At 34.4% G+C, this 27,761-nt stretch overlaps 1 protein-coding gene across 8 annotated transcripts in view; it reads right to left on the reverse strand.

Annotated features, from left to right (window-relative positions):
* Positions 1-16,647, reverse strand: part of TMEM196 (transmembrane protein 196) — a 63,728-nt gene extending 47,081 nt beyond the window's left edge. For 2 of the 8 annotated variants that reach the window (XR_002137017.2, XM_019727395.2), the window contains exon 1: positions 15,267-16,640. Coding sequence is in view for 5 of the 8 variants with exons in the window: in XM_019727395.2 (XP_019582954.1) it covers positions 15,267-15,431 (165 nt within the window). In the remaining 3 variants the exon portion in view is untranslated. Of the gene's footprint in view, positions 1-15,227 lie in introns of all 8 variants that reach the window. The other 6 variants (XM_074340822.1, XM_019727408.2, XM_019727418.2 and 3 more) reach the window with 6 other exon arrangements.
* Between the last annotated feature and the right edge of the window lie 11,114 nt (positions 16,648-27,761).

The following is a 27,761-nucleotide window of genomic DNA, read 5'->3' on the forward strand; positions in this document are numbered from 1 at the left end:
GTTAGTTGGAGAAGTGGGAAAAAGCCTCCCCTCCCCTCTCCCAAACACTTTTGGTACTTGCAAAATGGTACTTAAAATCCCTTTTTAAAAAGTCACACAGAGACTGGCTTCACAATTAAAAAAATAAAGGTTGAAAGACTTGGGTCACAAGAGCAGGTAACTTAGTTGTCCATTTGGGGAAATGCTTTATGTAACATTCAGCTATTTCTGTGTCTTTACCTGCCAACTAAGCTAATTCATCTTTCCTAGTTCATTAATGACTCAAATTGTCTTAAAGCCTTTGCTCATCTATTGTTCATATCTTAGGTAAACAAAGCATGACAATTTTCCTGACCAGCTAATTATTTCTTTTGCTAAAAAAATGTATCTAGATGAGAGCTGTCCAATAGAAATCTAATGTGAGCCACAAATGCAAGCACATATGTATCCTTGTGTTTCTAATAGTGACATTTAAAAACAAAAATATGAAAACTCTAATAATATATTTTTTATTGTATATAACTAAATACAGTCAAGCTATTATCATTTCTGTATGCAATCAATATTTTAAAAATGAGATATTTTACATCCTTGTTTTGCATACCCAGTCCTTGAAATTAGTGTGTATCTTGTACTTACAGTGCATCTAAATCAGACTGGCCACATTCCAAGTGGTCAATAGCCACCTGCCATGAGTGGCTACTCTATTTGACTGTGTAAGTCTAGATGATACCTAATGGACACAAGTCAAGGAAAAACGAGTTTCCTCCAAAATATCCTACCACCAGGAGATCCAATGCTGTCCTAAATTGGCTAATTTCATCTCTGTGAGTTCTATTTATTCTCTGGGGCTCTAGTTTCCTAATAATTCATTGTATAATGATTCCCAAACTTGTAGCCCAACTTTTAATGCAGCAGGTACTTTCAACTTGATAATTCATAAAATCCTCTGTACAAGACTATTTTGAAGATTGGTTGGGATACAAAGGTGGTGAATTCTGCTTATTTTTCATAATGATATTTTAATTTCTTAATGTCATACTAGAAAACTCAGCTCAGTCTATCACTAGTAAGCACATTCTTTCATATCCATGGCCAAAGATACTTTTACAGAAAAGAGTACCTTTTTTTTTTTTTAATGTGGTCCTTTAAAGGTATCTATCTTTATAAAATATTCTGATAATTTTAAAAAGTGTTAGATGGAGGCATATTATATATAAACGTATTTGTTCCTACTCACTTTAGGCAAGCTATGTACTAAATCTGTCTATTTTGATTCCTATAGATTTCAGTTAAAGAAGAGAACAGACAGAAAATATTCAGAGCTACAGGACTTTGATATTCCCATCTCCAAACTCTCCTAATGTATACAGCTTAACCAATGAGATTTAGAATCTGTTTTTAAAGGCTTCTTGAAGGAAACTCACTTATTTACCTAAATCAATCACTAGCTCTTGTGGCTTTGGAAATATTAGCTAACTTTTAAATATGAGCTTCAATTTCTCAGTTGCTTTGAAAAAGTACCACTAAAAACACAGCACTATTTCTGTAGAAAGCTGTTTCTTGGAAACAACCAGTTGGGAGGAAACCCCAACAACCTAATAAAATGCTTATTCTGTTTCCGTAATAGTTTAGCAGTGCCAATAATTTGAGATTATTCTTGTTCAGTTTGGGGCAGTAGCCAGATAACTGCATTTTCCTTTTGGTTGAGCACTTACTTTAAGGATACTTAATATTTTGAGGCATCTGTGGAAATAGTGTTGGACTAAGAATTGGACTCTTTTCCTGGTTCTATATCCAGCAGTTTTTTCTGGGCTTCCGTTTGTTTATCTGTGAAATGATGAATTTGGAATAAATTATTTCTATGTCTCTATCCACTTTATATGTGTGAATCATAATTGTCAGCCAACTGGGAGAGAAAACATTTTAATGCCATTCTCAGTGCTCCTCAAACCAAACTTCTGTCTATTTTTTACCCTTAGCTATTCTCAGATCTCAGATTAGACAGAAAACACAGAAGCCATCAGAGACTTCTCCCACCATTCAACACTGTGTCACAAACTCTGCATCTTCATTCCTATTTGTCTTGCTTGTTCTCTTTTACAACTGACGAAGATAAAACGTATCAACAAAACCTCCACTGCAGCTCTAAATTCAATCACCCTTCATCTACTCAAAGACTTTCTCTTCATTTAAAGTTTCCTTTCTACTCTATTATTTACATCGACATGCAAAAGTGTTCCAAAATATCCCTTAAAAATAAAAACCTTCCACAAGTAACTGAGATCATATGATATTTGTCTTCTCTGTCTGACTTACTGCCCTTAGAATAATACCCTTTATGTCCATCATATCGGGGGGATCATTTTGTAAGTTACATAAATGTCTAACCACTATGGTATACAGCTGAAACTAATATGATATTGAATGTCAACTGTAATTGATAAAAAATTAAAATGAAAATAATAAAAATATAAATCTTCATAGATTCCAAATCCTTTTGTATCAGTTGTTCTATCTCTCTACACATTTTCCCTTCACCACTTAACTATTTCCATTCTCTCTTTAGCAGACCTCTGGCTGGTTTATACACCACTGTTTTACTTTAACTGCTTCTCCTGAGGTAAGACATGACTTCCATATTTCAGTCCTTCCCTTACATAGAAACGCTCTCCTTCAGGCTTCTCTGATACCAGACTCTCTTGGTCTTTAACATATTTCTCTGGTCACAAATTTTCAGTCATTTTTTTTTCTACCTCTGCATCATTATCTGCTTCTAAATATTATAGCAACTAAAGGCTTTGTTTTGGGTGGTTTCAACTAGTCATGTGACTTTAAATACCTTTACATGTATTTAATGTATTTATAAATTACTCCCATGTTCAGATTTCCAGCACAGTCCTGTCTTCTGAACTCTAGACTCATGTAACAGTCCACAGCATCTCTGCATTTGGATATCTCACAGGCACCAATAACTTAACAGATGACAAATAGACCCATGATCTCTGCCCACCTTACAGTGACCCCTGTTCTGTCTCTGTCTCTGTCTCTGTCTCTGTCTCTCTCTCTCTCTCTCTCTCTCTCTCTCTCTCTCTCTCTCTCGCTCACAGACTTTTCCTTTTCTAATCATCTAATTCTCAAAAGAGTAAGTGGGATTGTATCAATTGCCCAAATCTGAGACTCAATACTTTACAATGACATCTTCTCAAATCTTACTGTCTCTGTGTCTCAATTATCTGTGCTTCCTCAATTTTTATTTTATTCTTTCATTCTCATCCATGTAACCATTATATTATACACCCCAGTAGCCCCCTAACTAGACTTGTGACTTCTTAACTTGTCTGACTCCAAAATGTTTCTAAACTGCAGCCTCAAATGGCTCCTATTATAATTCAGGGAAAATAAAACCTTGTAATATGTGCCTTAATTGATTCCCCCCCATACACACACACATGTCTGTCTCTCCACCTCACCCAGTGCATCTAACTCCTCTTGTTCACTTGCCATATTCCAGTCACTGTGGCCTTCTTTCAGTTCTTCAAACAAATCAAACTTTTCCTATCTCAGGGTCTTTACCCATGCTGTTCCCTCGGGTTGAAACAATGCTTTTCCCCCTATTCATCTGGGTAAAGCCTCATCATCCTTCAGAAAATATTGCTTCCTTAGAGATGCTTTTTTTCTGATTCTTTTATTATTAATAACAGTTATATTCTTCATAAGCCTGTATTTCTCCTGTTTAACATGTCACAGCCTCTTATTGTTAATTTGTGCATTATTTATTCATTGTCTATATTCTTGTTTAAATTAAACTTCAGTAGAGCAGGGATCATGATTATTTTATTTACTGTTAGAGCCTCAACCCCTAACTCCAAGCATAGATTGTAGCTGTGGAATCAATACTTGTTGACTAAATCTAATAGGAAGGAAAACTGAGAGGAATGAACATCTGGCTCATGAGAACGGGAACAGAAACCTGATTTTCCAGATTTCCCATTGTCCTTTGTCCACACCACACCGTCATTCTCTTCTTGACTCATCCCAACCCAGTACAGGAAATGTAGGTCAGGCCTATCAAGTATCTTTGCCATTGGTCTCAGCATTGATTTGGCCTCATCTTCATAAGCCTAACCCCTTGGTAGTGGTGGTGCTGGGGGTCCCAATACCTCAGCTGTACTATCTCATAACTCAGTTCCTTGCATTTGTTCTGCCTTTATTTGATTTACAGATGCCCTGAATATTCTCCGCTTTCTCCTCTCTCCATTCTTCTGCAATTTCAGCATAGTGTTTATCTGTAAAAGAAGTCACTTTTCTACTTATATTTCTTTCTTTTCTTAGTCCATGGAAAACTCTGCTAATTATGCAGTGTTCTTTTTTCCCTTAAGCTAGAACCAATTTCTTATTTTTCGACCCCAAAACAAAACATTGAAATAAAGTGAGGCACGTAGATCCATATAAGTACCATGTCTCTTCCACTTCAGAAAATGTAAAAATTTTCAGAAGTTCAACAGGAAAAGGGTTAACATACATTTTTATCAATAGAGCCATGACCTCTCACAAATATAATAACCTTCACATAAAAATAAACTACCAAGACGATAAAATATGCAACAGACATGTTGATGTGATAAGCAGTTCTCGATTAGCACCAGGCCATCTTGGTGGCTTAGCGGACAGCATAGTCTAAGGGGCAACCACAGCAAATAAATGAAACCAAAAGCACTCAAAGGAGAATCCATGTCTAAACATCTCAGAAACTTTCCACTGGCCTAGTAATACCCAAATCCTTCATTTTGCAGAAAGAATAAGCCTTGATTTTCAGAATGCCATTCCTTCACATCTCCACCTCAATATTCATGTAATGCAGTCTTTCTTGTATTTATTGCATTATGCATTGTGTTTTGTTCCAATTCTGCTTTGTGATAGTTTTTCTTTTTAAAAAAATAATCTGTTGATTACTTTGAGTTTGCTAAATAAATGGGCTTTTAGATGTTAGAGCTATTTCTACTCCAAAGGTAGCAAGGAAAATAATAACTAAACTTGTGAATTTGGGTAAGGGGGACTTTGAATTTGCAGTATATTTAAATGTCAGTTGTCCAAATAAATCTTAGGTATCGTCATTATTCATGTTGTCCTTAAAACAAAACAAGATAAAACTATCTCCTAGATAGCAGTAACAAAATCAGAAGAGTTTATCTCCTGAGTCCAAATTTTTGTTATTTTAGCTAAATACAATAAATAAATGAATTCTAAAATTCAAACATATAAAAACTTAAGGTAATGATTTGTACTTTTAGAAGGAAGCAAAGAAAGATGCAACAAACATTGAACATCCAGGTATACATAATGTTGTCAATAACATTCTATTCATTAAAGTAACCAACCTAAACATTTTATATACATTAACAGGACCTCTGTAGGCTATATTTCATAATAAATATTCAATAACTATTTTTATATAACTTAAGGTAGTTTTACATTAATGAGGGTTATCCCAATTTGCATGATTTTTAAAAATGTTTTTATTTTTAAGATTCCTTCTTATTATATACCAGTAAATTCAACTTAGATGTTTTAATATATTTAAGCTACATTTAAATATAATGCTCACAATTTGATACATGGTGAAAATATAACAAAGTTTAAAATATAGAAGATGGATTTGGTGAGGAGGAAAGGAAAAAAAAAAAATACTCCCTTGGGTACATGCCAGCTTTGAATCTATGATTTGTGACCTGTCCTCACAGAGCTGAAAATCGCCAGGGACTCCAGCGGACTAGAGAATGGAAGTTATGATCTTCCCAAGAATTGTCAACACCACAAATGAGTATCCGTCAACATCCCTGGCAGTTTTTGGAAGGCCATTTGAGGAAATAAGCTGTTGCTAGTAGAGAGTCACAGCATCGTGAACCTGCCCCCAAATCAGGGCATTAGCAACCGAAATGCAGCCGATATTGCATATCAATGACAATTGTCAACACTCTCTTAGGAATCACTTATCTCTTCATCTCCCCCACACATGTATGAGTGCACGCACGCATGCGCGCACGCACACACACACACACACACACACACACATTCTTTCTTGGGGTGATTTAGATTTTTATCCTACTCCTGTTACTGATTTCACTTTCTAATCTTAAATCACTAAACCCTAAATCCTTTAGGGTTCTCATCCCTGAGTGAAGAAACTCATCTGCTGAGATAAATGGTATAACAAAAGCAGTTGGAATTCGTAGGCAATGCAGTGTACTATAAATATAAGCAGCCATTGCTGTTATTATTAATGTTGTAAGTATTGTCATTATTATTTTAATTCCTCAGAGTAACCCATGCAGGAAAATAATTGGCAGGAAACAAGTAGAGAAAGAACTAAGAATTCCAAAGCCCAGCCAAAAATCAAGCACACAACTCTATTTGGTAAATCAATATTATACCTCTTTATCCAAATATTGACCTAGAAAATATTCCTGGGGCCCTTGGACATGCACACTAAATCACAATTAACTGTTAGTGCTCAAAATCAGTTATGAAAAGTACATATTTTCTAAGAGAATATATGACTTAAATGTTACCAAGCCTTGAGTCTAAGGTCAATTTCATCAATGGTCTTACAGCAAGCTCCCCTTCAGAAATGCATAAAATAAAATGTCTATAATACACAAGTAGAAACCACATACAGAAGACGAATTTTCTAGAAATATGGCAAAAGCATGTAGTCATTGTTGTGGGCCAGTCACAGTTATTGAATACCTAACATGTATTAAGCCCTTCACATAAGTATTATGTTTAATTTTTAGAACAACTCCATGAGATAGGTAGTAGTATTGCTATTTTAAAGATGAGTTAACTCATTGCTCAGTGAGATAATGTCACTCACTCAAAAAACTAGAAAATGCTAGAGCTAGAATTTGAACCCAAGTCTTATTACCTCCAAAACCAATTTTCATTTCTTTGTGTCATGGTGACACCTCCAATTAAATAAATGACTCTTATTTTTATATGTCAGGCAGCTGTATGAATAATTGAACAGAGGAACTTATGATCTAACAGGAAAGTCACTTGAAGTTTGTGATGGGAGATTGGCGCTTCCCTCAAGTTGCAAGATTTCCTCAAATCTTTCTTTTGATTCAGGATACATGTCTTGGAACCAAGGGCTAGTGTTTTCCCTTGAAATTGAGCAGTAATACCCGGCTCAGCTGCCTTCATCTCTTAATCATCAAGTTCTGCCCAGCAGAGCTCATCATTGAGAATCAAGAGTAGACTAGTCTTGTCATTCTTGCAAAACGTTTTGGAAGCTGATCCTATCCTATTTAAACAAGGTAGATCTTCACTTATCAGTTTTTATGTGAACATGTCTGCTTTAACAAGTCTGGTCTCCTCAATCCCCTACAAACCCTCCATTTTTTTATTCTTTTCATGGCTTTGCACATGGTAATAGCTTTGCTTAGTTCATCTTCTCTTCTCTGCCCACTGGAAACCTGACTGATCTCCACATCCTTGATAAAGTTCTCCCTCCATGAGGAAGTTATCCTTGACCCTTTACTGATACCTCACATTTTGAACTATGTTTAAATATATTGTTTTGTGCCTTCCTGACTTGCCCTTATAATATTTAACAATCATTGCGATACATAGTTTTATTTTTCAAGGCTAAAGCTTAAACTTCAAGGGTAGGAACAATTTAGTCTAATACCTCACACTCTTCTGAGAAGATGGGAGTTGTGCTTGTTGATCAGTTGACTGTGCCAATCTCTTCTGGAAAATAGATATAAACAGCAATCAGGACTTGGCCTTTACACCTTCCTGCCTGACTCATATACTCAGGAGTGGGAGCAAATAATGAGGTCAGGCCTCAGTGAATGAATGGCTTTTTCATGAAAAATTTCCACACAATGCAACAGAAAAATACAGATTTTGAAACAAGACTTCCTGGGCTTTAAAAACCAGCTCAGCTGATGAAATAATAGTGGACACTAGGTAAGTTCTTTTTTCTACATAAACTTTACAAAATTTTATATCCTTCACAAAATTGTTAGAATTAGCAATAATAATGGATGCAAAAGCACCTGAATCATAGTTAACAATTAATCATGTCTAGCATTATTTTTACAGGATAAAAGGGCTCTAGGCAACATGTCTCCCAAGGTGATTTACTTAACCGCTAATATTTTTGTCTTGACTACATAATTTTGTCTAATATTTAATAATAGAACATGAACTAATGGAACTTAAAATTGCTTCTCAGGACTCTTAATACAGGTGCTAAAGATCATGGGAACGAATTCACATTATAAGAATCATTGATATATAGATGATGTATTACAGAATTGTACACCTGAAACCTATGTAACTTTACTAACAATTGTCACCCCAATAAAATTTAATTAAAAAAATAATCATTGTTGAACTCTAGATACTTCACTGATGCATCTGTTTAATAATACAGTGTGTAATAAACACCGATTCAAAAGCTACTTGGATAGTTTAAGCAAAATTATACAACCTCCAAGATATTAAGTATCTTTATTGTTGATAAAAATATTACCTTGTACTGTTATTTTCATTTTATGACAAAAACTTACATTGTTTTATGTTTTTTGAGAATTTTATGACATAAATGGTAGTTATGATATCCTCACAGTTTGAATTGCCTAATTTAGATAATTGTCTAATTATCTGATTACTGAAAGTTTTTATGATAGAGTTTCTATCACCCTTCCACTTCTAAAAGAAAACAAAGAGGGATGTCTCATAGCCACAGCTGATTCCCCATTCAGATTTAAGCTGAATAATTTACATGACCTCTCTGATGTAGATATTTTGGTATATTTCTGTAGTTGCTAATGTATTTACCTGAATTAAGTCAAAAGCTAACTAGACATATACACACACACACACACAAAAGGATGAGTCAAGCTATAGTTGATTACAGCTGTTTTGGAAAAATGTGGAGAACCAGCACACCATTGGTGTGTTGTAGGTTCCAGGCAGTCACGGAACAGAATGAAGGCAGTAGAGAAAAAGAGCAGCTAACATTCACGGAGCACTTAACTCTGTGCCAGTCTTGGTTCTGACCACTTTGTAATCATAGTCTTCCTAACTTCACAGCAACTTCCTAGCAACCCATGAAAAAGATGCTGGTATTTTTCTCCTTGACTTAGTGAAGAAACACAAGTTATCCAGTGCCATAGTTCTCCTGAGTGAGACGTATGAATCTGATCTGTCATTCAATTTGAATAAAGTATTCTGCATTCATGAAAAGGACTGCCTGATTTTGAACATCATAGAAAAAAGTAGTCACACAGTTTCTTCTCTCTCTCCCTCTGTGTCTCTCATTTTCTCCTGGAGAGATGATCAGTGAGAGTCTTCATGTACTATCAATTAATTATTCTGGCATTGTCCATTTAGCACGTTGAAATAAACATCTATATGCAGAGTGACTACCTGGTAATTTGACTAAATTACTTGGACAATAAAATCAAGTATTTTGAACAACTCTGGTCTTATTTATGTATAGAAGTGCTATTTGAATAGGATCTATTTGAATAGGATATATATATATATATATATATATATATATATATATAGTAGTAAAATTAAAGTTTGTTCACTTCACAAGTGAATGACCCAACATCATTTGAAAATAAAAGTGTTATTTTTTTCTCCTTTATACACGCACCAAAATCTATTCCAATTTTTATTTAATTTTAAAAACAAGCATTTCAGGTTGGTTGACTGGGCTATGTTATGTCCCCCATCTGTCAATAAAATGAAATATTATCTAAGGGCTAAGTGACTGTATAAAAAAGTCAAATTGCTTGGCCATATTTAAAGCACAGGTTGGATGATTTGACCAATAATTAAATCAATGCAGACAGCCAGTTTGAACATTTTAGGCAAAACTATCCAGATAAAAGAGTTTGACTTTATTCAGATTATGTTTGCATCTAGCAAATTGTCAACAAATAGGTGACTGAAAATTTCTTGACTAGTAACTACATTTCCCAGTAATTCAGCTTGTCTAACTTACTGAATTGCCAATTATCTAATTGTCCTAACCCCAGTAGGTAACAAGTAGCACTTGAAAATAAGAGAGTGAATAAGAAAAGGAAGAGATTCTTTACCTGGCTCTACAGAGTCCACAAATAGTCTTTATTATATTCAGAAACTTGATCAAAATTGACCTATATATTCAAACAATACTGTTTAACCATGGAGAAGTATCTACAAGATTACGCATGACATTTGCAAGGGTGGCTAATTTTGTAGATACGGTAGGCAAGAGAACTTCAGTTTTGATCCTTCTTTTTAACCCTTTGAAATGAGTATTCATGAATTACTTGCATAAGTGAAATGATTTTAAAATGAAGTATAAATTTACATTTGTAATTTTTTCCTTAGGATGTGCCCCATTATGAATAATGAAATAATTATTCATAATTATTATTTATTCATAATGAAATAAAAAATAATGAAATAATGAAAGATTATGAAATAATCTTCATAAGCACCCATCTCATGGATTTTTAAGCCCTTTACCTTGGTACTATTTTATTTTTAAGCTACCTTTAGAAACATTTGTATGTTTGGGTCCAAATATCAAAACAGTTGCCTGAATTCTTCGTGCCTTTGGCCTAGATAAAAAGCTTATGATGTTGGGGTCCACATATAAGAAGTAATCCTTTCATAGTACAGTTTTATTTCCATTGAATTCTAAAACTTAGTTCAGAAATCTTGTAATAACGATATTAATGTGTTGAAAAAAACCTTCATGGCACCAATCAAAACACACTCTGATTAGAGACTATGGTTACCCTGACAGGTTAATTATTATAAAATCCCATCTAACCTTCATAAAATACCAAAGAGATTAATAAGTGTTTTCATTTCATGCTAATGGATATGAATTTCTTATGTTATGTATTTTGACTGGAGAAAAATGATATATTACCTGGTCATAGACACATTAGCTTCAAATTTGGTACATTTGAAGTAACAGCTTCAAATTTTGTACATTTGAAGTTTACTTTATTGTTTTGTTTGTTTTTCCTTAAATGAATCAGACCTATTTAAATATTAAAAATAATACTTTGGAGCAGCTCCCATTTATATATAGCACCTCATTTATATTGCTGTGGTATGGATCAGAATGTACAGTAGATGAATTTTAACACAATCTTACAATTGGCTGAGTTGTTGCCATGGTGAATCAGGAGTCAACATAACAGGTACATGTGTTGATTATGCTATAATATTCACTCACCTAAATTATCAGATTTATTAAGCAGATAAAGGCAAGAAACACAAATCAAGTATGCTCCAGAAAAATAAGCAGTAAATATTACTCGAACTTTATACGATTTAGAGAACAAAAATTTTAAATATTATAAAAGACTATGTTTATATGAGGGGCACATAAGGCTCAGAAAAGTTCTTTTAATATATTTAATTTATAGGGTGGTTATCAGATATACATGGATGGAAGTTAGCATGGTAAATATCAAATACAACTCAGAATAGATGTTTTTCTGGACACCACTATCCAGGTGTCAACCTAGAGGCACAAAATAAAATTCTCTTGGATCCATGAATTTGTGTACCACTAAATACAGTCCATTCCCATTATAAAGCATGCACTGAAGGCTAAGAAAAGTGGCTATCACACAGCAACTTGGAAACATAGCCCTGTCTATTTAACTCCCTGTCAATACACCTTACACATCAATCATATTTCACATGACCATGTCTTTTCCAACGCAGTTTACTGAATGGTTCATTCATTGTTATCCAAGAGTAATGTCTTTTTTTTCTTTTATGCTTTCAGTAAGGTATTGTATCTGCTGTAACAAAGAATCAAGAAGAAGAAAAATTCTATAAAGGCACTTAGAGCTTTCTCTATGAAATTATGGTTAAATGATTTTTTCCCCTTCTAAATGCCTACGTTTTAGACTGACTGCAGAAGCATCCTTTGCCTGATTATGAAATAATAACTGGAAATAATCTTCATAAGCACCCACCTCATGGATTTTTAAGCCCTTTATCTTGGTACTATTTTATTTTTAAGCTACCTTTAGAAACATTTGTATGTTTGGGTCCAAATATCAAAATAGTTGCCTGAATTCTTCGTGCCTTTGGCCTAGATAAAAAGCTTATGATGTTGGGGTCCACATATAAGAAGTAATCCTTTCATAGTACAGTTTTATTTCCATTGAATTCTAAAACTTAGTTCAGAAATCTTGTAATAACGATACTAATGTGTTGAAAAAAACCTTCATGGCACCAATCAAAACACACTCTGATTAGAGACTATGGTTACCCTGACAGGTTAATTATTATAAAATCCCATCTAACCTTCATAAAATACCAAAGAGAGTAATAATTTTCTATCTACTTTTCCTCTGCATCTCCCTGGAGTATCTTTGGAAAGTAAGAACTGGCATTACTATTATTATTATTATTATTATTATCATTAAAATATGAGGAAATGAATCTATTGCCTTGCACTGGCATACAACCTCCCATGGTCCAGCTCCCTCCATTCTTTCCATCCTTATCTCCCCCTCACACACTGAAGCCCCAGAAATACAGAAGAGCCTATTCTTCCTGGAACATAACCCACTCTGTCCCAGTTTTTTGTCCTCATCCTTGCTGCCCAAAAGACGTTCCTTTCTCACGTCCTTTAATGTCAGTCTGTCTACACAGTATTAGCTGCTCACATTTTTTCAGTACTTACTACATGCTGTACTTTTTACTCAGAGCATTATTTCATTTGTGCCTTCTAATAACCCTATTTTACAATATATGAAAAAAACATTGGCTAGTCATCCAGATAGTAAACGGCAGATCTGAGATTTGCACCCAGGTAGACTCCAGATTTCACACTGTGATACATTACTTAACACTGTGATACATTAATTCCAGTCCAAATAAACTTGCAAGATCAAGAGAAAAATTATAGTTCTCCAATGGATGGTTCGCTGACCACCCCAACCCCTTCCCTTTATCTGCTCCTCAATCTGTCTGAGGTCAAACTCTAACGTCTCACCACTAATAAAAGTTAGTGATGTACCCATCTTGCTTCCTCTATGAGGCATTCTGATTCAACTGAATAGTCTTTGTGTTAAATACTAAAACACCTTGCACATGGTAAGCTCTATAAATACTGGTTTGATCAGTTCATTATTGACAGAATTAAGAGATAATTCAAACTGCATCACAAATGACCTCTGAAAAGTAATTGAAAACAATCAATGTAACAAGCTTATAATTTGATAAACAGTGATAATGTTTGGATGTTTATTTCTTCACAAATTTGATTTTTTTTATTTTAACTTGAGTTTATAAAAGTGACCAACTGTTTGGGCATTCTAGTTTCAAATCAGTTCATTCAATCACATATATTTTTCGATTTTACTGAATCAGACAATAGAATTCAAACTATTATTCAAGGATTATAGGTGAATTTGGGTCACTCTAAAGAACCAGTTAAAATGAAAATAATTCTTTATGATAGTAATGAGATATATTACTGTTTTATTTGCTTTTCACTGAGCTGATTCAAAATTTTCATTTTCTGTACATACACATATGTCAACTCATCTAGAAAATAGTAAATACTTTGTGAAGAAAAATAAAATCATTTATTTTTCTTACATTATGTCAAATATAACCATTTTTTAATTCCTGAAGACAAACTGGATGCTTTAATACTATTTAGAGACAACCTAAGTTTATTTACTCAGTCTCTTAAATTTCAGAGGGGAAGTGATTTGAAAAGTGTTTTAGGTTTCTTCCTCATAAGCCCTCAAAAGATCGTATTTTCTTCCCCTTGCTTTAAGTGTTGATATTACATTTCATTTTGACAATTGTCTGATTGAAGTTTTAGAGTCTGACTATTTATGTTAAATAATAATAATAACAATAACAAGAATAACTACAAATCTCAAAATAATCACTACTACATATTAAGATGTAAAACCAGATTTAAGATTTGCCTTTTAGAATTCATACTTAAATTTAAACGCATTCATTAAAAATTACATGATAAAGAAATAGGTAATTTACTCAGAGGTTGGTAGTAACTTGTTATTGAATTTAGAACAAGAATTCTTGGAGGAACTCAATATTAGGATTGAACACCATTTTTCTTTTTTCTCTAACTTCTTCAATTTAAAAACATGCACGTTACTTGAAAAATTAAAATATAAAAACTAATTTTCCAAAGGAGAATCATACCAGTTTTAAGAATGCTAGAATTCCCCTCAAAAAATGAATTACTTTGGAAAGATTTTTCTTGAACTCATAATCATTTTTTTTAAGTAACTTAAAGCTCAAGTAATTAAGCCACAATTGTTTATTACACCTACTGGTTGTTAGTGATAGAATAACATCCTATTAAATTATAATCAAGCTAGAGACCCAGAAAGATATAGCAGCTATATAACTTAAAGAGAAGAACAGTTGATTTTCACAACTAGGCCCATACCAGGAATAGTGCTGAGTTATTTTATTGATTCTTGGTGGGAGAAATGGGTCTTTAAGGCTTCCATGGAGATTCACCTAAAGTAAATGAAAAAGAAGCTTTGTGGGTCTGCCATCTGACCCAGAGATAATGATGACATTTTCTCTGAGCATTTGGTACTGTTTGAGCTGAGTTAGTCTCCAATAACAATGTTGCTAAACATCATATCATGTGTTGTTTAGCTTATTGCCTGGAACTTGCAAAAGAGTTTTTAGACGTGAAGTACAGAAAGCTAGCAAGGGAAAATTAAGAGCAGTGTTTTCTGGGATAAAACGCTCCTTTCACACACCACGCTTCTCTCTTTTTGCCATATTAGTATTGCCCTTAGTGTACCTCGGGGACTGTTACCCAGAAATAAACGCATAACTCTATCTTTACTTGTTCCTGGTACAAGAAAGTCATGTAACACTGTCATGTTTCTTTTCCTTGTAAAAGAAACCAGAAGCTAAGTGAGTCTGCCCTTGACAGGTGTGACCCACCACTGGGCAGTCTTCTGCAGATTCAGCCAGTGAAAACGGCCCTCCTCCCCAACTTTAAACAAAGCCATTTAATTTGGTGGTAAGTCCAGGTAAGAAAAAAAATAACAAGAAAACAACTACTAAATAAACAAAAGAACAGTGTCAAGAAGCACAGCCTGCCAACATGAACCTACATGCAAGTCAGAGGAGATATATGATTTTTTTCCCCCAAGGGTGGGAGTGAGTAACGCACGCACACTGACCATCACCTTACAGAGGTAAAGAGAGAGTGAAGTGGCTCAACGTACACACACCCCGCTCCATACCGGGGACGAGTCTCCGAGCTGCGGCTTGTGCTGTCGGAGGGCCAGGCTGAAGCTGACCGCCCCCACGGCCACGCTGGACACCCCCAGCCCTATCTCCAGCACAGAGAGCAGCAAGAGGCTCCCAATAATCTGGCCGCTGGTGCACATCCTTCCTCGGTCATCATTCCTTCCAGATCAGAGAGGGAAAGCAACCATCCACCTTCTTTCTTCCACGATCCTCTGTACCCCTTCCGCCCCTTACCAGACCCCAAAACTTTTCTTTCTTCACCAGTGAAGTTTAATCCTCAAGGACTGGATTTCCAGAACCGGAGATCCTCTTCCCTGACCCAGCCAGAGGCAAAAGAGCCGCTCCACCCCCTGGCACGTTCAGACAGGGATCGTAGAAGGATTTCCCTGGGTTCGGTGGTCGGAGACCAGGAGAGGAGAGCACACCAGTAGCAGAGCTTTCAAGACCTGGAGGAGCGGGTGAGCGCCGAGTCCCGCTTGCGAGGCGCTGTCCAGAGTTCTGCCGCGCCCCAGGCTCCGCAGGGAAACCCGGCTCCCTCTTTAACCTCCCAGTCCCTTTTAGGCTTCCCTTTCTTTCCTTGACAAGGAGATGAGCTTTGCTTCCCGGAGATCCAAAGCGGAACTGTTCAGAGCTTCTCTTTCCCTCTGTCTCTCCCGCTCGCCTCCTCTCCTTTGTTTTCGTGGTACCACAAAGTGCTTCTGCGCGTCCCTCGGTCCCCAGGCTGAGCGGGCGGATGATATTCAGCACCACGCTCCTCGCAGTTGCTGTGTCGCCAGAAAAAGCGACCTTGTCTGATGGCCTTTTCCCGTCTGGGTTTCTTCTCCCTCCTCGTCGTCCTCTTCCTCCCCCTCTCTCTGGATCTGATTCTCTCTCATTGCAGTGACCTCATTGGGATTTAAGAGGCTGGTGGGGGAGGGAAAAGCTTGATCTATTTGTGGGTCTAGAACCAATACTCTTGGCTGGCCAAGGATTGGCCCCGCCTCGGGACCCTAACCACAGCGATTCAAGCGACCCCCACTTCCTCATCTCCCCCACTCGCTTCCTTCTGGGCTTCTATCCAGATGGGAGGGGAAGCAGTGCCTACGTCAACGCTGGGCTCATTCTGTGTAAAACTTTCTTCTGCGTATTGGAGGGATGGGGGTGGGGGCGCAGTGGGTAAAGCAAGGCAGAGAGAACAGAGGATGGAGAAAGGCCAGACTCCTAAATTCACTAGGACTCTGAAGAACCCTCACCAAAGAACTCCCTTCTCTAGAAGACCTAGACTCAAGCCTGCTAGTAAGGGGCGTCCACTCCCCTGTCAAGACCTGTCACCTTCCTTGTCTGAGGTTGAGGGAAGACGCAATTGGCTGGGGTGACACTTCTGTGGGGATGTGGCCGCAGTCCTTCCTCAGCCAGCAAGCAGATCCTTGCTGTTTTCTAGAAGCGCTGCTACACGTTCTGGGATCCATTGCCAGACCAAGCTCGTCTGGGACCATATGTTCTCGCTCAAATTCAAGAGGTGTACATTTAAGTACTATTGGAAAGGACATTATTTTTTTTAAAAAAATCTGGCTCATTGCAAAATTCTTTATGACAGTCTACCCTCTCCAGAATCATTAAAGCAGGGTCCTACTTTGGCTTGGGTATTTCTGTGTTGTAGTCTGATGCATACGGGACACTAGAAGTCTGCAAGTCGCTGTCTGGACCCTGTTTTCATGTCTCTGATTTTTCCCTCATGAAAAATCACAAGGTATTCCATCAAAGAGACCCAGGAAGTGAAGGAATGAGAAGGTGTTTGGGGTATGGATCATATTTCTCAAAAACTGGGCTCCTTAGAGATGGATTGAAGGAAAATAGAAGAAAGGAGGATAGAGTTAGGGCACATTATACAAGACCAGGTCTTCTTGACCTCTGAATACATGCAGACTAGTGCAGGGCAATGACCTTTCTGATTAGAACCTTCTTTTTTTAAAGCCTCAATACTGAAAACACTAAAGCTGAGTGATATGCAATAAATTCCAGAAGTTCCCGTTTCAGTTCTTTTAAATTTGATTCATGGCTTGTTTCATATTTTAAATTTAATTCTACACTATAATTTACTTTCCTTATGATATATTCATATTCTACATTTTTAAAAAATTGAGTCCTTTTCCCTTAAAAATAAAAAACTAAGGAAGGGAGAATCATAAGTTATTAGGCTTTAAAGAGTCTTCAGTGGTGCTATTTCGAGAGCAACTCAAACATCTCTGTTGTATAAGTAGTGATTCACTTTCTACTTCTAGAAAAATCAGTCCACCAAGCAGTCAATCATTAGCATCCTTCAAAAAGAGTTTTTGGCTTTAATGAAGCATAGTTTATTTTATTTAAATCACATAGTATTCATCTAAGTAATCTAATTTATATGTAGAAATCAAGAAGCGTGTATGTTACCTAACTTTGGTTTGTTTTTAGTCACCGCATTTTTTTTCAATTCTTCTTAATTAGCAAGAGAATAACAAGCTATAGTTATTGTTAAAATAGAAAGATTAATGCAGATATATAGGAAGGAATATAATTTATAGGAAGGGAAATTAATTTTGTAGAGAGCATGGAAGTACTATTAACAATAGATGAATTTCACAGAGAGAAAGAAATGAGCAAATCATGTATTCTAGCTGAATTTTCATCTCTGAGTGTGATAGCAAGAAATATGTTTCCTTAAATACCTCAAAGCCTAAAAATATGCCCAAATATAACCAACCTTGATTGATCTTATTAGTAAAACAAACCTAAAACATCTGAAATCAAATGTACACAAAATACATTCATTTTCATCTTCATGTATCAATGACTACTAAAGTCACACTAAAATTGAAATATTTATAGGAATGAAATAAAAACAATCATTATCCACGGAAGAAATTACTGTTTTGTGTTTAAAAACATGAAGATTAATGTTGTTAAACTTTCAAAAGAATATTACATTACCTGTTCTGGGAGACAAAGTATATATTACATGACCTTTTAAATGTTGTAAAGAATCCCACAAAGTAAACACAAGGACAGCTAACATTTACTCTTAATTGTGAAATCAGAAGAAAATATAGGTTCAAATTGGCATCCTATATCTCTTGAAACTATTTGTTAGAAAAGGAATTACAGGATAAAACAGCAAATCAAGGGAAAATTAAATAAAGTACATTGCTATCCAAATACCAGTGGCTCCAGAATTAGAGTTTAATATTCTTTAAGTCATTGTACTCTGAAAGAGCTATTCAGGAGATCGTTGATACCTAGTTCAATGCTTCTTCAACAAGAGCAATAGTACAAAAAAAAAAAAATCTTGTTTGCCACCTGCTGGCTTATATATGACACAGTGAATTTGAATGTGCAGATAACTTCAAAATAATTCTTACTAAACATATTAGTCAGAATAAAATCCTTCATAATTTGTCCCTTTTAAGGACCTAAGTCTGCCAGTAAGTATTTAAAAGTTCTGAGATTCTCATGTACCCATTTACCCAAATAAGATTTATAGAAATTTTAATATATGAATAAAGGAAAATCCAGGTGTTGGTAGGCAAATACCACCTGTCTTAGTATAATTAAGTAAGTTAATGAAATAATTCAATCACTAGTATAGGGTTAATATCTGAAAAACTCAAATTTTAAACTGATTAATTTTGAGATCTGGTTTAAAGTGTTCAAGCTATTATAAACTAAATTTGTTTGGTGAAGGCACTGGACTGAATGACCAATATAGCATAGAAGATTAAGGAAAAGAAAAATCACAAAATTTTACAAACTGTTTAGCAGTTTTTAAGTTCTACAAGTCTATTTAATACTTCAATACTCTTGTCAGTGTGGTTAGAAATGATTATATCTAAAGACCTAGCTAGGGTTTGATAATGTGATTCAGCCAAAAAAGGGAAAAAGGAAAACATCATTTTGAGGATTTTTTTTTAATTTAAAGATCAAGAAGCGGAGATAACTAGATATGAAAGTACCTTTTGCCTTTTTCGTCTTCTATTACTATATTTATTACAATTTTCCATTTATGTCTAAAATGTCTTTTGAATATTAAGGAATTTTAAACACATAAAAATCAAATGCTTTTATAGTGATTTCTACTCTTTAATAAAGAGTGTGGGTATTTCTACTTCTGGCCATTCTGGAGTAAACTGGACTGGACTTACTCTCCTACTATATGCAATACATTTAAATAAACAATGTTTAGATGCTGTACAACAGGCAGCACAGAACTGTAACCCCTGGGAAAAGAGAAACAAGCAAGGTTTTCTGGTCTGGTCTTTTGACTTACAGGCACTTAACAAACTGGGTTACAAAAAGAGGGCTATGAAGTAGAGAACAGTGGTCCTACAGAGTTTAGGGTACAAATAGCAGGTTTCTTGGAGGCTGAGACAGACAACATTTTCAGGAAAGAGTACTAGAGAAAAGAGTGTTTAGTGGAAAAAGAGCTCCAAAATTATCCATCGGGATCCCTTGCGTTTCTAGTTAAATTCTAATCCACGCAATCATGGGGATGGAATGATTTGAGAACTAAAATCTAAATGGAATGATTTGAGAACTAAAATCCGAAACTTACAAGAAGTCTGGGAAATGTTCATGTTTATATAGCCAACAAGAGTTCTTGTTAAACACTCAGCCTTTAATAGAGAATATAGGTGTGGCACACATAAGTAGTGAGGCTAAACTATGTTTGGGGTAAAGGTAACTCTATATCGGACTTAAAAGGGCATTAAAACAGACCTCCAAAGTATCTGTTCTTTAAGCAACTTAACAAAATCTAACATATCTTTAAGAAGATGACAAGAATCATCACTCAATGATGCAAAACTCACAATACATGCTATTCAATTAACAACTGAAATATAATGAAGCAGGAAAATGTGATCCATAACTAAGATATTAGAAATGATGGAATTAGCTAACACTTTAAATCTTTTATTATACCTATTAGAAATATGTTCAAAGATGAAGAGAAAAACATTAATGTAATAAGAATATAAATTGAAGATATAGCGGAACAAAATATAATTTCTATAGATGAAAAATTATACGAGGTCGGATGTTTAAGTTCATGAACTCACCCTAGAAAAAGTGCTACTTACTTCATTGCTGAATATCATTATCGTCACCTTTAAAGTACTCCCCTTGGAAAGCTATGCACGGATGCCAGTGCGTAGTTCACCCTTCAAAGCAATTTTGGAACTCTTTTTCTGGAATGGCCATCAGAGTTGTCGACTTGATGTCCTGAATGTCATCAAAATTTCTTCCTTTCATTATTTCCTTTATCTTTGAGTAAAGAAAGAAGTCACTGGGGGCCAGATCAGGTGAGTAGGGAGGGTGTTCCAATACAGTTATTTGTTCACTGGCTAAAAACTCCCTCATAGACAGTGCCGTGTGATGCAAGAGCCATGAACTCTTGGTGAAAATTTCTCACACAGCCTTTCCAGCAATCCCAAATAATAAACTTGGTTACCTGTTTGTCCTGTTGGTACAAATTCATAAAGAATATTCCCTCTGATATCAAAAAAGGTTAGCAACAGCATTGCAACAAGTTCGTGAAATTGTCAGACCTCATATATCTGAAATGAAAAATAATACATCTGAGATTAATAGATTAGACAATTAAGATGAAAAGATCAGTGAACATTAAGATAGGACAATAGAAATTAATTTTAGAGAGAGAAAAATAATATACAAATTAAACCATAAAGAAAAAAAGATTTTTTGAAAAAGGTACAGTGATTCAGTGACCTGTAGTACAATTGAACAAGTGAGACAATATAAGTTCTAGAAGAGGTGGATAAAAATATATGAATTAATAATGGCCAATTATTTGCCAAATTTGGTGAAAATTACAAACCCTCATATCTAAGAAACTCAATAAACTGCATGTAGAATAAGCATAAGTAATTGCCAGTAAGATAAACACAGCAAAGCATATCACAATCAGGTTGCTGGAAACCAGTGATATGGTAGCAATTAAAAATGAAAAGAAGGCAGAGGAAAAAAGACACATTATGTACAGAGAAAAACAGACAAAAATTCTAGACTTCTCATCTAACATTATTCAATCCTAGAGGACAAGTGAATGTCATTTTAAACTAAGGAATTTTAAAAACAAACCTCCCATCCCATTAACTTAGAATTATATACCCAGCAAAAATACCTTAAAAATGAAGGCAAAACAGATTCTTTCAGACCAGCAAAAGCTGAGAATATTTACTTAGTAAATTTGCTTAGTAAAGATCTTCACCATAAGAAATATTAAAATAAATAAATATTCTTCAAGCAGAATTAAAATATGCCAGAAGGAAGCTTGGGTCTACACAGAAGAATGCTGAGCATCATAATGATACATAATGTAAGCAATATTTTTTCTTTGTTTACTTTCAAACAGACAAAGATATGCATGACACGAACTGCCATGTAAGAAACAGAGTTTGCATTTCTACCAGAGTCAAGAAAATTAACAGCAAAATCAAAAAATATAATGCCTACTGGAGAATATTCTGAAGTGACCAAAAAAAAAAAAAAAAAAATCAAGCCAGTCCAACTACAAAATAAACCAGATATTAGAACTAACAGGTAAGTATTTTAAGATAATAATTATAATTATCCCCACTAAACTAAAGGGGAATATTGTGTTTTTTTTGGACCAATGAAGATTCTTTCAGTAGATAAATGGGAAATTTTAGTGAGGATAAAAAAAATGGAAATTCTAGAAGTAAAAAACACAATTTTTGAAATAAAAAAATACTGTAAGGACTTAGCTGAATGAACATGACAAAGGAAAGAGTGGGTAAATTTGAAGATAGATCAATAAAACTTAATAACTGGCCTTTTCTGTCTGACTTATTTTGCTTAGCAAGATAAAGTCAAGAACCATATGATTTCACTTGTATGTGGGATATAAAACTGAAAGCAACAAATGAACAAGACAAACAAACAAAGAAACAACAACTCATTGACACAGAAAACAGTTTAAGTTGTTAGGAGAGGGTAAATGGGGGGGATGGTAGAAGAGGGAAAAGGGGGTCAAGTATATGGTGATGGAAGAACTGACTCTGGGTGGTGAACACACAATGCAATATATAGATGATGTATTATAGAAATGTACACTTGAAACCTATATAATTTTTCTAACCAACGTCACCATAATAAATTTAATAAAATTTAAAAAATAAAATAAAAATTAATAATTGTAATAAACAAGATATTTTTAAAATGAAAGGAGGTCTGGGGATCTGTTAAGAGATGTCAAATAATCAAACATAATTGGAATAGATGAAGAAGAATGGGAATGATAATTAGACAAAAAATTATTAGAAAATATAATGGCCAAAATTTTACAAACTTATGAAAGAGAAAAATTCACATATTTGAGATGCTAAATCAATACAAAGCAGAGAAAAATAAAGAAGCTACAAATAAGGTACAACAAAGCAAAGTTAAACTGTCGATATCCAAAGCTACAGATTGTCTCTTAAAAACAATAGAGGAAAAAATGGCATATTATGTACTTGAATCAATGACTTATCATCAGAAACCATGGAAAGCAGAAGACAGTGGAATAACGTATTTTAAGGGCTTAAAAAAATTCAACTCAGCATTTTATGTAAAGCTAAAATATTCTTTAAAAATAAAGGCATAATAGAGATCTTTTCAGATAAAGACTAAAAAATTCATTTCCTTCAGATACAAACTGAAGAAAATGATAACCAGAGTTTAAGAAAGAAACAAAAAATATCAAAAATAGTCAATATCTCGGTTAATAAAAAAGACATTTTCCCCCTTTTCCTCTTAATATCTTTATAAACTATACAATGTGTGACAATTAAGCTCGCCAACTTGTTGCAACGATGGTGCTAACTTTTTTTTGTAGCAGAGGAATTACTCATTATGAATTTGTACCAACAGGACAAACAGTTAACCAAGTTTACTATTTGAAAGTGCTGAAAGGCTGAATGAAAAAGTTAGATGACCTGAACTTTTTGCCAACAATTCATAGTTCTTGCATCATGACAATGTACCAGCTCACATGGCACTGTCTCTGAGGGACTTTTTAGCCAGTAAATAAACAACTGTATTAGAATACTCTCCCTACTCACCTGATCTGGCCTCCAATGACTTCTTTCTTTACCCAAAGATAAAGGAAATATTGAAAGGAAGGCATTTTGATGACATTCAGTACATCAAGTGTAATACAACGATGGCTCTGATGGCAATTCCAAAATTGCTTTGAATGGTGGACTAGGCACTGGCATTGGTGCACAGCTTCCCAAGGGGAGTACTTTGAAGGTGACCATAGTGATATTCAGCAAGGAGGCATGTAGCACTTTTTCTAAGATGAGTTCATGAACTCAATTGTCAGACCTCATATAACTTTAAAGCAAAAATCATAACATCATCTTGTAGGATTACAATGTGTGTATATATATATATATATATATATATATATATATATATATATACACACAAACAATAATATAAAGGATTGGAAATACAGTCCTATATGTTTGCAAGCCTTTTATATTTATATAAAGTAATATATAATTGACTATAAGTGGACTGTGAAAAATTAAGGATGTATTGTAATTTGAAGTAGCAAAAACAAAATGCAAAATATATAACTAAGCACAGAAACATATTTAAGAAGCTAAATAGAAAACTTAAATGGATTTCTAAAAAATATTTTAAAATCTAAATAAAAGGCAGGAAAGGAGAAACACTAGAACAAAACATAGAGGAAACAAGTAGAAAACAAACCAAAAAAAAATGGCATATAAATATACAACAGTACCAATAATTAAATGTATTAAACATTAATGAAATAAACATTACAACTAAAATGCAAAGATTGTCAGAGAGAATAGAAGGGAAATAGACTCAGCTATATGTTGTATACAAAATAACACACTTGAAATAAAAATACATATAGCTTAAAGGTGAATGGAAGAAAAAGAATATCTTATGCAAATAGTCGCTATATTAATAAAAGGTAAAATATACTTCAAAACAAAATTATTACCAGAAATAGAAATGAACATAAAAGAATAAAAATTTAATTAAACAAATCGACTGTGGTAGTTAGCTTCTGACTATGATTATTTCTGCCTCCTGGAATTCATATCCTGTATAATACCCTTCATTTGAGTGTGGACTAGACCTAGTGACTTACCGTATTTTGCCGTGTATAATGCACACTTCTTTGCCCAAATTTGTGAGGAAAAAAATAAGGATGTGTATTAAACATGGTTAGTACTAATTCCGTATCTATATAAATGTTTTAAATTCTTTTATTTATGCTTATGAGTTAAAAGTGTAACTCTAGAAACCAATAACAATATTGGTAATAATCTGGAATATGATAATCAGTTTTGTTGAACTTACGATGAACTTGCAATGACAAAGCGTGCTTGGCCTTCTATGGTGCATAAATATCATCAATTTGTTAGCAGTACATACAATTTCTTGTACCTTGTATTTGTTGTTGTGTTTCATCATTATTAGTTACATAAAATTTCTTGTACCATTATATGTTAAAAAATAAATGCTAAAACTACTTTATAATACAAAAAACTTATTACCTAAATGTAATCAAATCAACATTTGAATTAAAAATTGAAGCGAAAGATTTTTTTCCCCTAAAAGTTTGGGCCAAAAACATGGGTGTGTATTACACATGGAAGCGCATTATACATGGCAAAATATAGCACTTCTGACTAATAGAATTTAGTAAAAGTAATGGGATGTCACCTCTGCAATTAGGTTACCAAAGACTCTCCCATGTTATGGTCATCTCCCTTGCCTTCTCTGACAGTATGTTTTAAGAAAACATGCTGATATGTTGGGAGGCCAAGAACTGAGAGCAGCCTCAGACCTACAGTCCATGAGGAATGGATACCCTCGGTCCAACAACAGGATGAGGGACTGAACATTGCCAAAAATCACGTACTAGGTGAGCTTGCGAACAGATCTTTACCAGACAGCCTTGAAGTGACTGTAGACCTCGCTAACACCGGATTGCAAGAGACGACCCACCTAAGCCACACTTGGATACCTGATTTCCAGAAACTGTGAGATAATCAATTTTGCTTCAAGCCATTAAGTTTTGGCATAACTTTTTCCAGAGCAATAGACTCAGGAATACAAAAATGTAACAATCATAAATGTGGAACCTCCTATTAACAGAATTTCAGAACATATGAGGCCAAAGCTAATAGAATTAAAAGAGAAATGGAAAATTCCATACTTATATTTGGAGATTTTTAATACCCAATTGGTAGATCAAGCAGAGGAAAAAAATAAAAAACAAAAAACAAGCAAAAAGACAGCAAAGCCATAGAAGAAATTAACAACTTTACTAACCAAGTGTCCTAATCTATTAACCAGGGATAATAATACCTGCTGAGACTTGCTTTCTACCTTAAAAAGAATCAGCTGACTGACATTGAGGTTCAGTGAAACGGAGTGTTCTGTGCAAATTCTTACGCCAGAAAGAGACAGGTTACACACTCATTGCTGATTTCTGATACTCTCTTGCACACTTTAAAAAATAAGTGGTAAGGTATTTCATAGTTATTTTGTTATGTATTGATTAACTGAGTATTTATGTAATATTTCAGAGACAAATTGATGAGAACAAACTATTAGGTTGCATTAACAAATATGACAAGTAGAATAGTATAGGATGGTAGAGTTGATAGCACCATAAGAATCCCTTTTGTTAGATTTCATCCTATCTTTAAGTTTAAAGTATAACATTCCTGACCTCTTCTTCAATTCTTGTAGTAACCAGAAGCACTGCATTAAAAAAAAAAAAGTCTGAATATTAAACCAACATCTGTATTTTGTGAATTCCATCCACTGCACTCAATTCTATCTTTTGTAACAACAGAGAACAAGTAAAATCTATTTTTATTATCGTAGTTGTTCAAATATTTTATAATTTTCATGCCTCATGAAGAGTCCAACATTTACAGGAGAAATTTTCAAGTCCCTTAGACATCGTATAAAATGGTCCACTCATTGATACTAGTGAGTTTTAACTTGTCCCTGTTTCTCTAAAGTAAAAACACTCATATAACCGTGTAAAGTACAATAGGTGTGTTTTGATCAGGACCAAGTACTCAGAATAATTACCTGTGTAATTATATATTTTTGTAAATGTGCTTTATAATGATTGTGGCCATTTTTGGCCACACTCAGAACTACTGATTCATACTGAGTTTTCAATCAATGAAAACTCTAAAGTATTTTTCCTATTTCCCCAATCTTGTACTTGTACAGCTGATTTTTTTATTTAACCTAAGGGCAGGTTGATTCATTTATCACTATTTGATTTCATCTTGTTAGCCCTTTGTTCTTTCCTTTTGAGATCTTTTTGAATCCCCTTTCTGTCATCCTATGCATTCACTATTCCTTCCAGAATTATATCATATGCCCCCAAGCAGTGGGCCTATTCTGTCCTTATTGTTGTTCTAAACATTTCCAAAAATGTCATTTGTATCGTCTTTGGCATTTTTAACAAGCCTCTGCTCGTTTATGCCTCTCTCTTTTCTGTGTCTGTATTTCAGATTCCTGCCTCTCTAGGGTTTTTCATCATGTATGTGGTCCACTTTTTACATTTCCCTCAAAATATATACTTATCTGAGTAGTTTCTGGGCCGGCACAAGATTTAATGGTTTTTATCTTTTTATTTTCCTTCAAATGTGGAACTTGTAGTTATAATCAGAATTTTGGTTTCAAGAGATTCCTGTCCATTTCATCTCTCTTACAACTAAAGTATTTGGCCGGGGACTCATCTTACAGTCTAGGAACTTTTGTATATGTCTCACTATGTCAATGCTATTTCTCCATTTTGAGTTGACACTAATTTAAAAACTCACTGAACACTTAATAAATATCTGTCGAACAAATATATAAAAAATTTAAAGAATTGATGAAAAACTGAGATAAGATGTTATTTTCCAAGACTTTCCCCACTTGAAGTACTTATATTTAATTACAAAATCAAAAAAGCATGGTGATTCATCTCTTCACTTTCTTCACTGATTCATTTAAAAATAAAATGAAAGAGGCAAATAACAACCTGGAAAAATGTGAAGCACTTATGACAAAGTTTTATTCTTCACATATAAATAGCTATTTCAAACCAAAAAGAAAAAGACCTGATTGAAAAGGACACAATGTGTGAACAGACAATTTTCATAGCCCCCCACACATTACAAATGGTTAGTTAACATGTTAAAAATGTTCAGACTCAGTAGTAAACAAAAAGCATAATTGGTTGTTAATTCTCCCATTGGACTGGCAAATATTTATTTAAAAGTGATAATTAGTGTTCATAGGAAAATACCTATGGATCTCAATACCTCCAGAAAACATTATATTCAAATTTAATTTTAAAATTTAAGTTAATAATGATAATAGTTGGAAATTAAAGTTGTACTATGTTAAATATTCCGAGCTTAAGTTAAGCC

This window comes from Rhinolophus sinicus, linkage group LG09, assembly GCF_036562045.2.
Source record: "Rhinolophus sinicus isolate RSC01 linkage group LG09, ASM3656204v1, whole genome shotgun sequence".
NCBI classification, from domain to species: domain Eukaryota; kingdom Metazoa; phylum Chordata; class Mammalia; order Chiroptera; family Rhinolophidae; genus Rhinolophus; species Rhinolophus sinicus.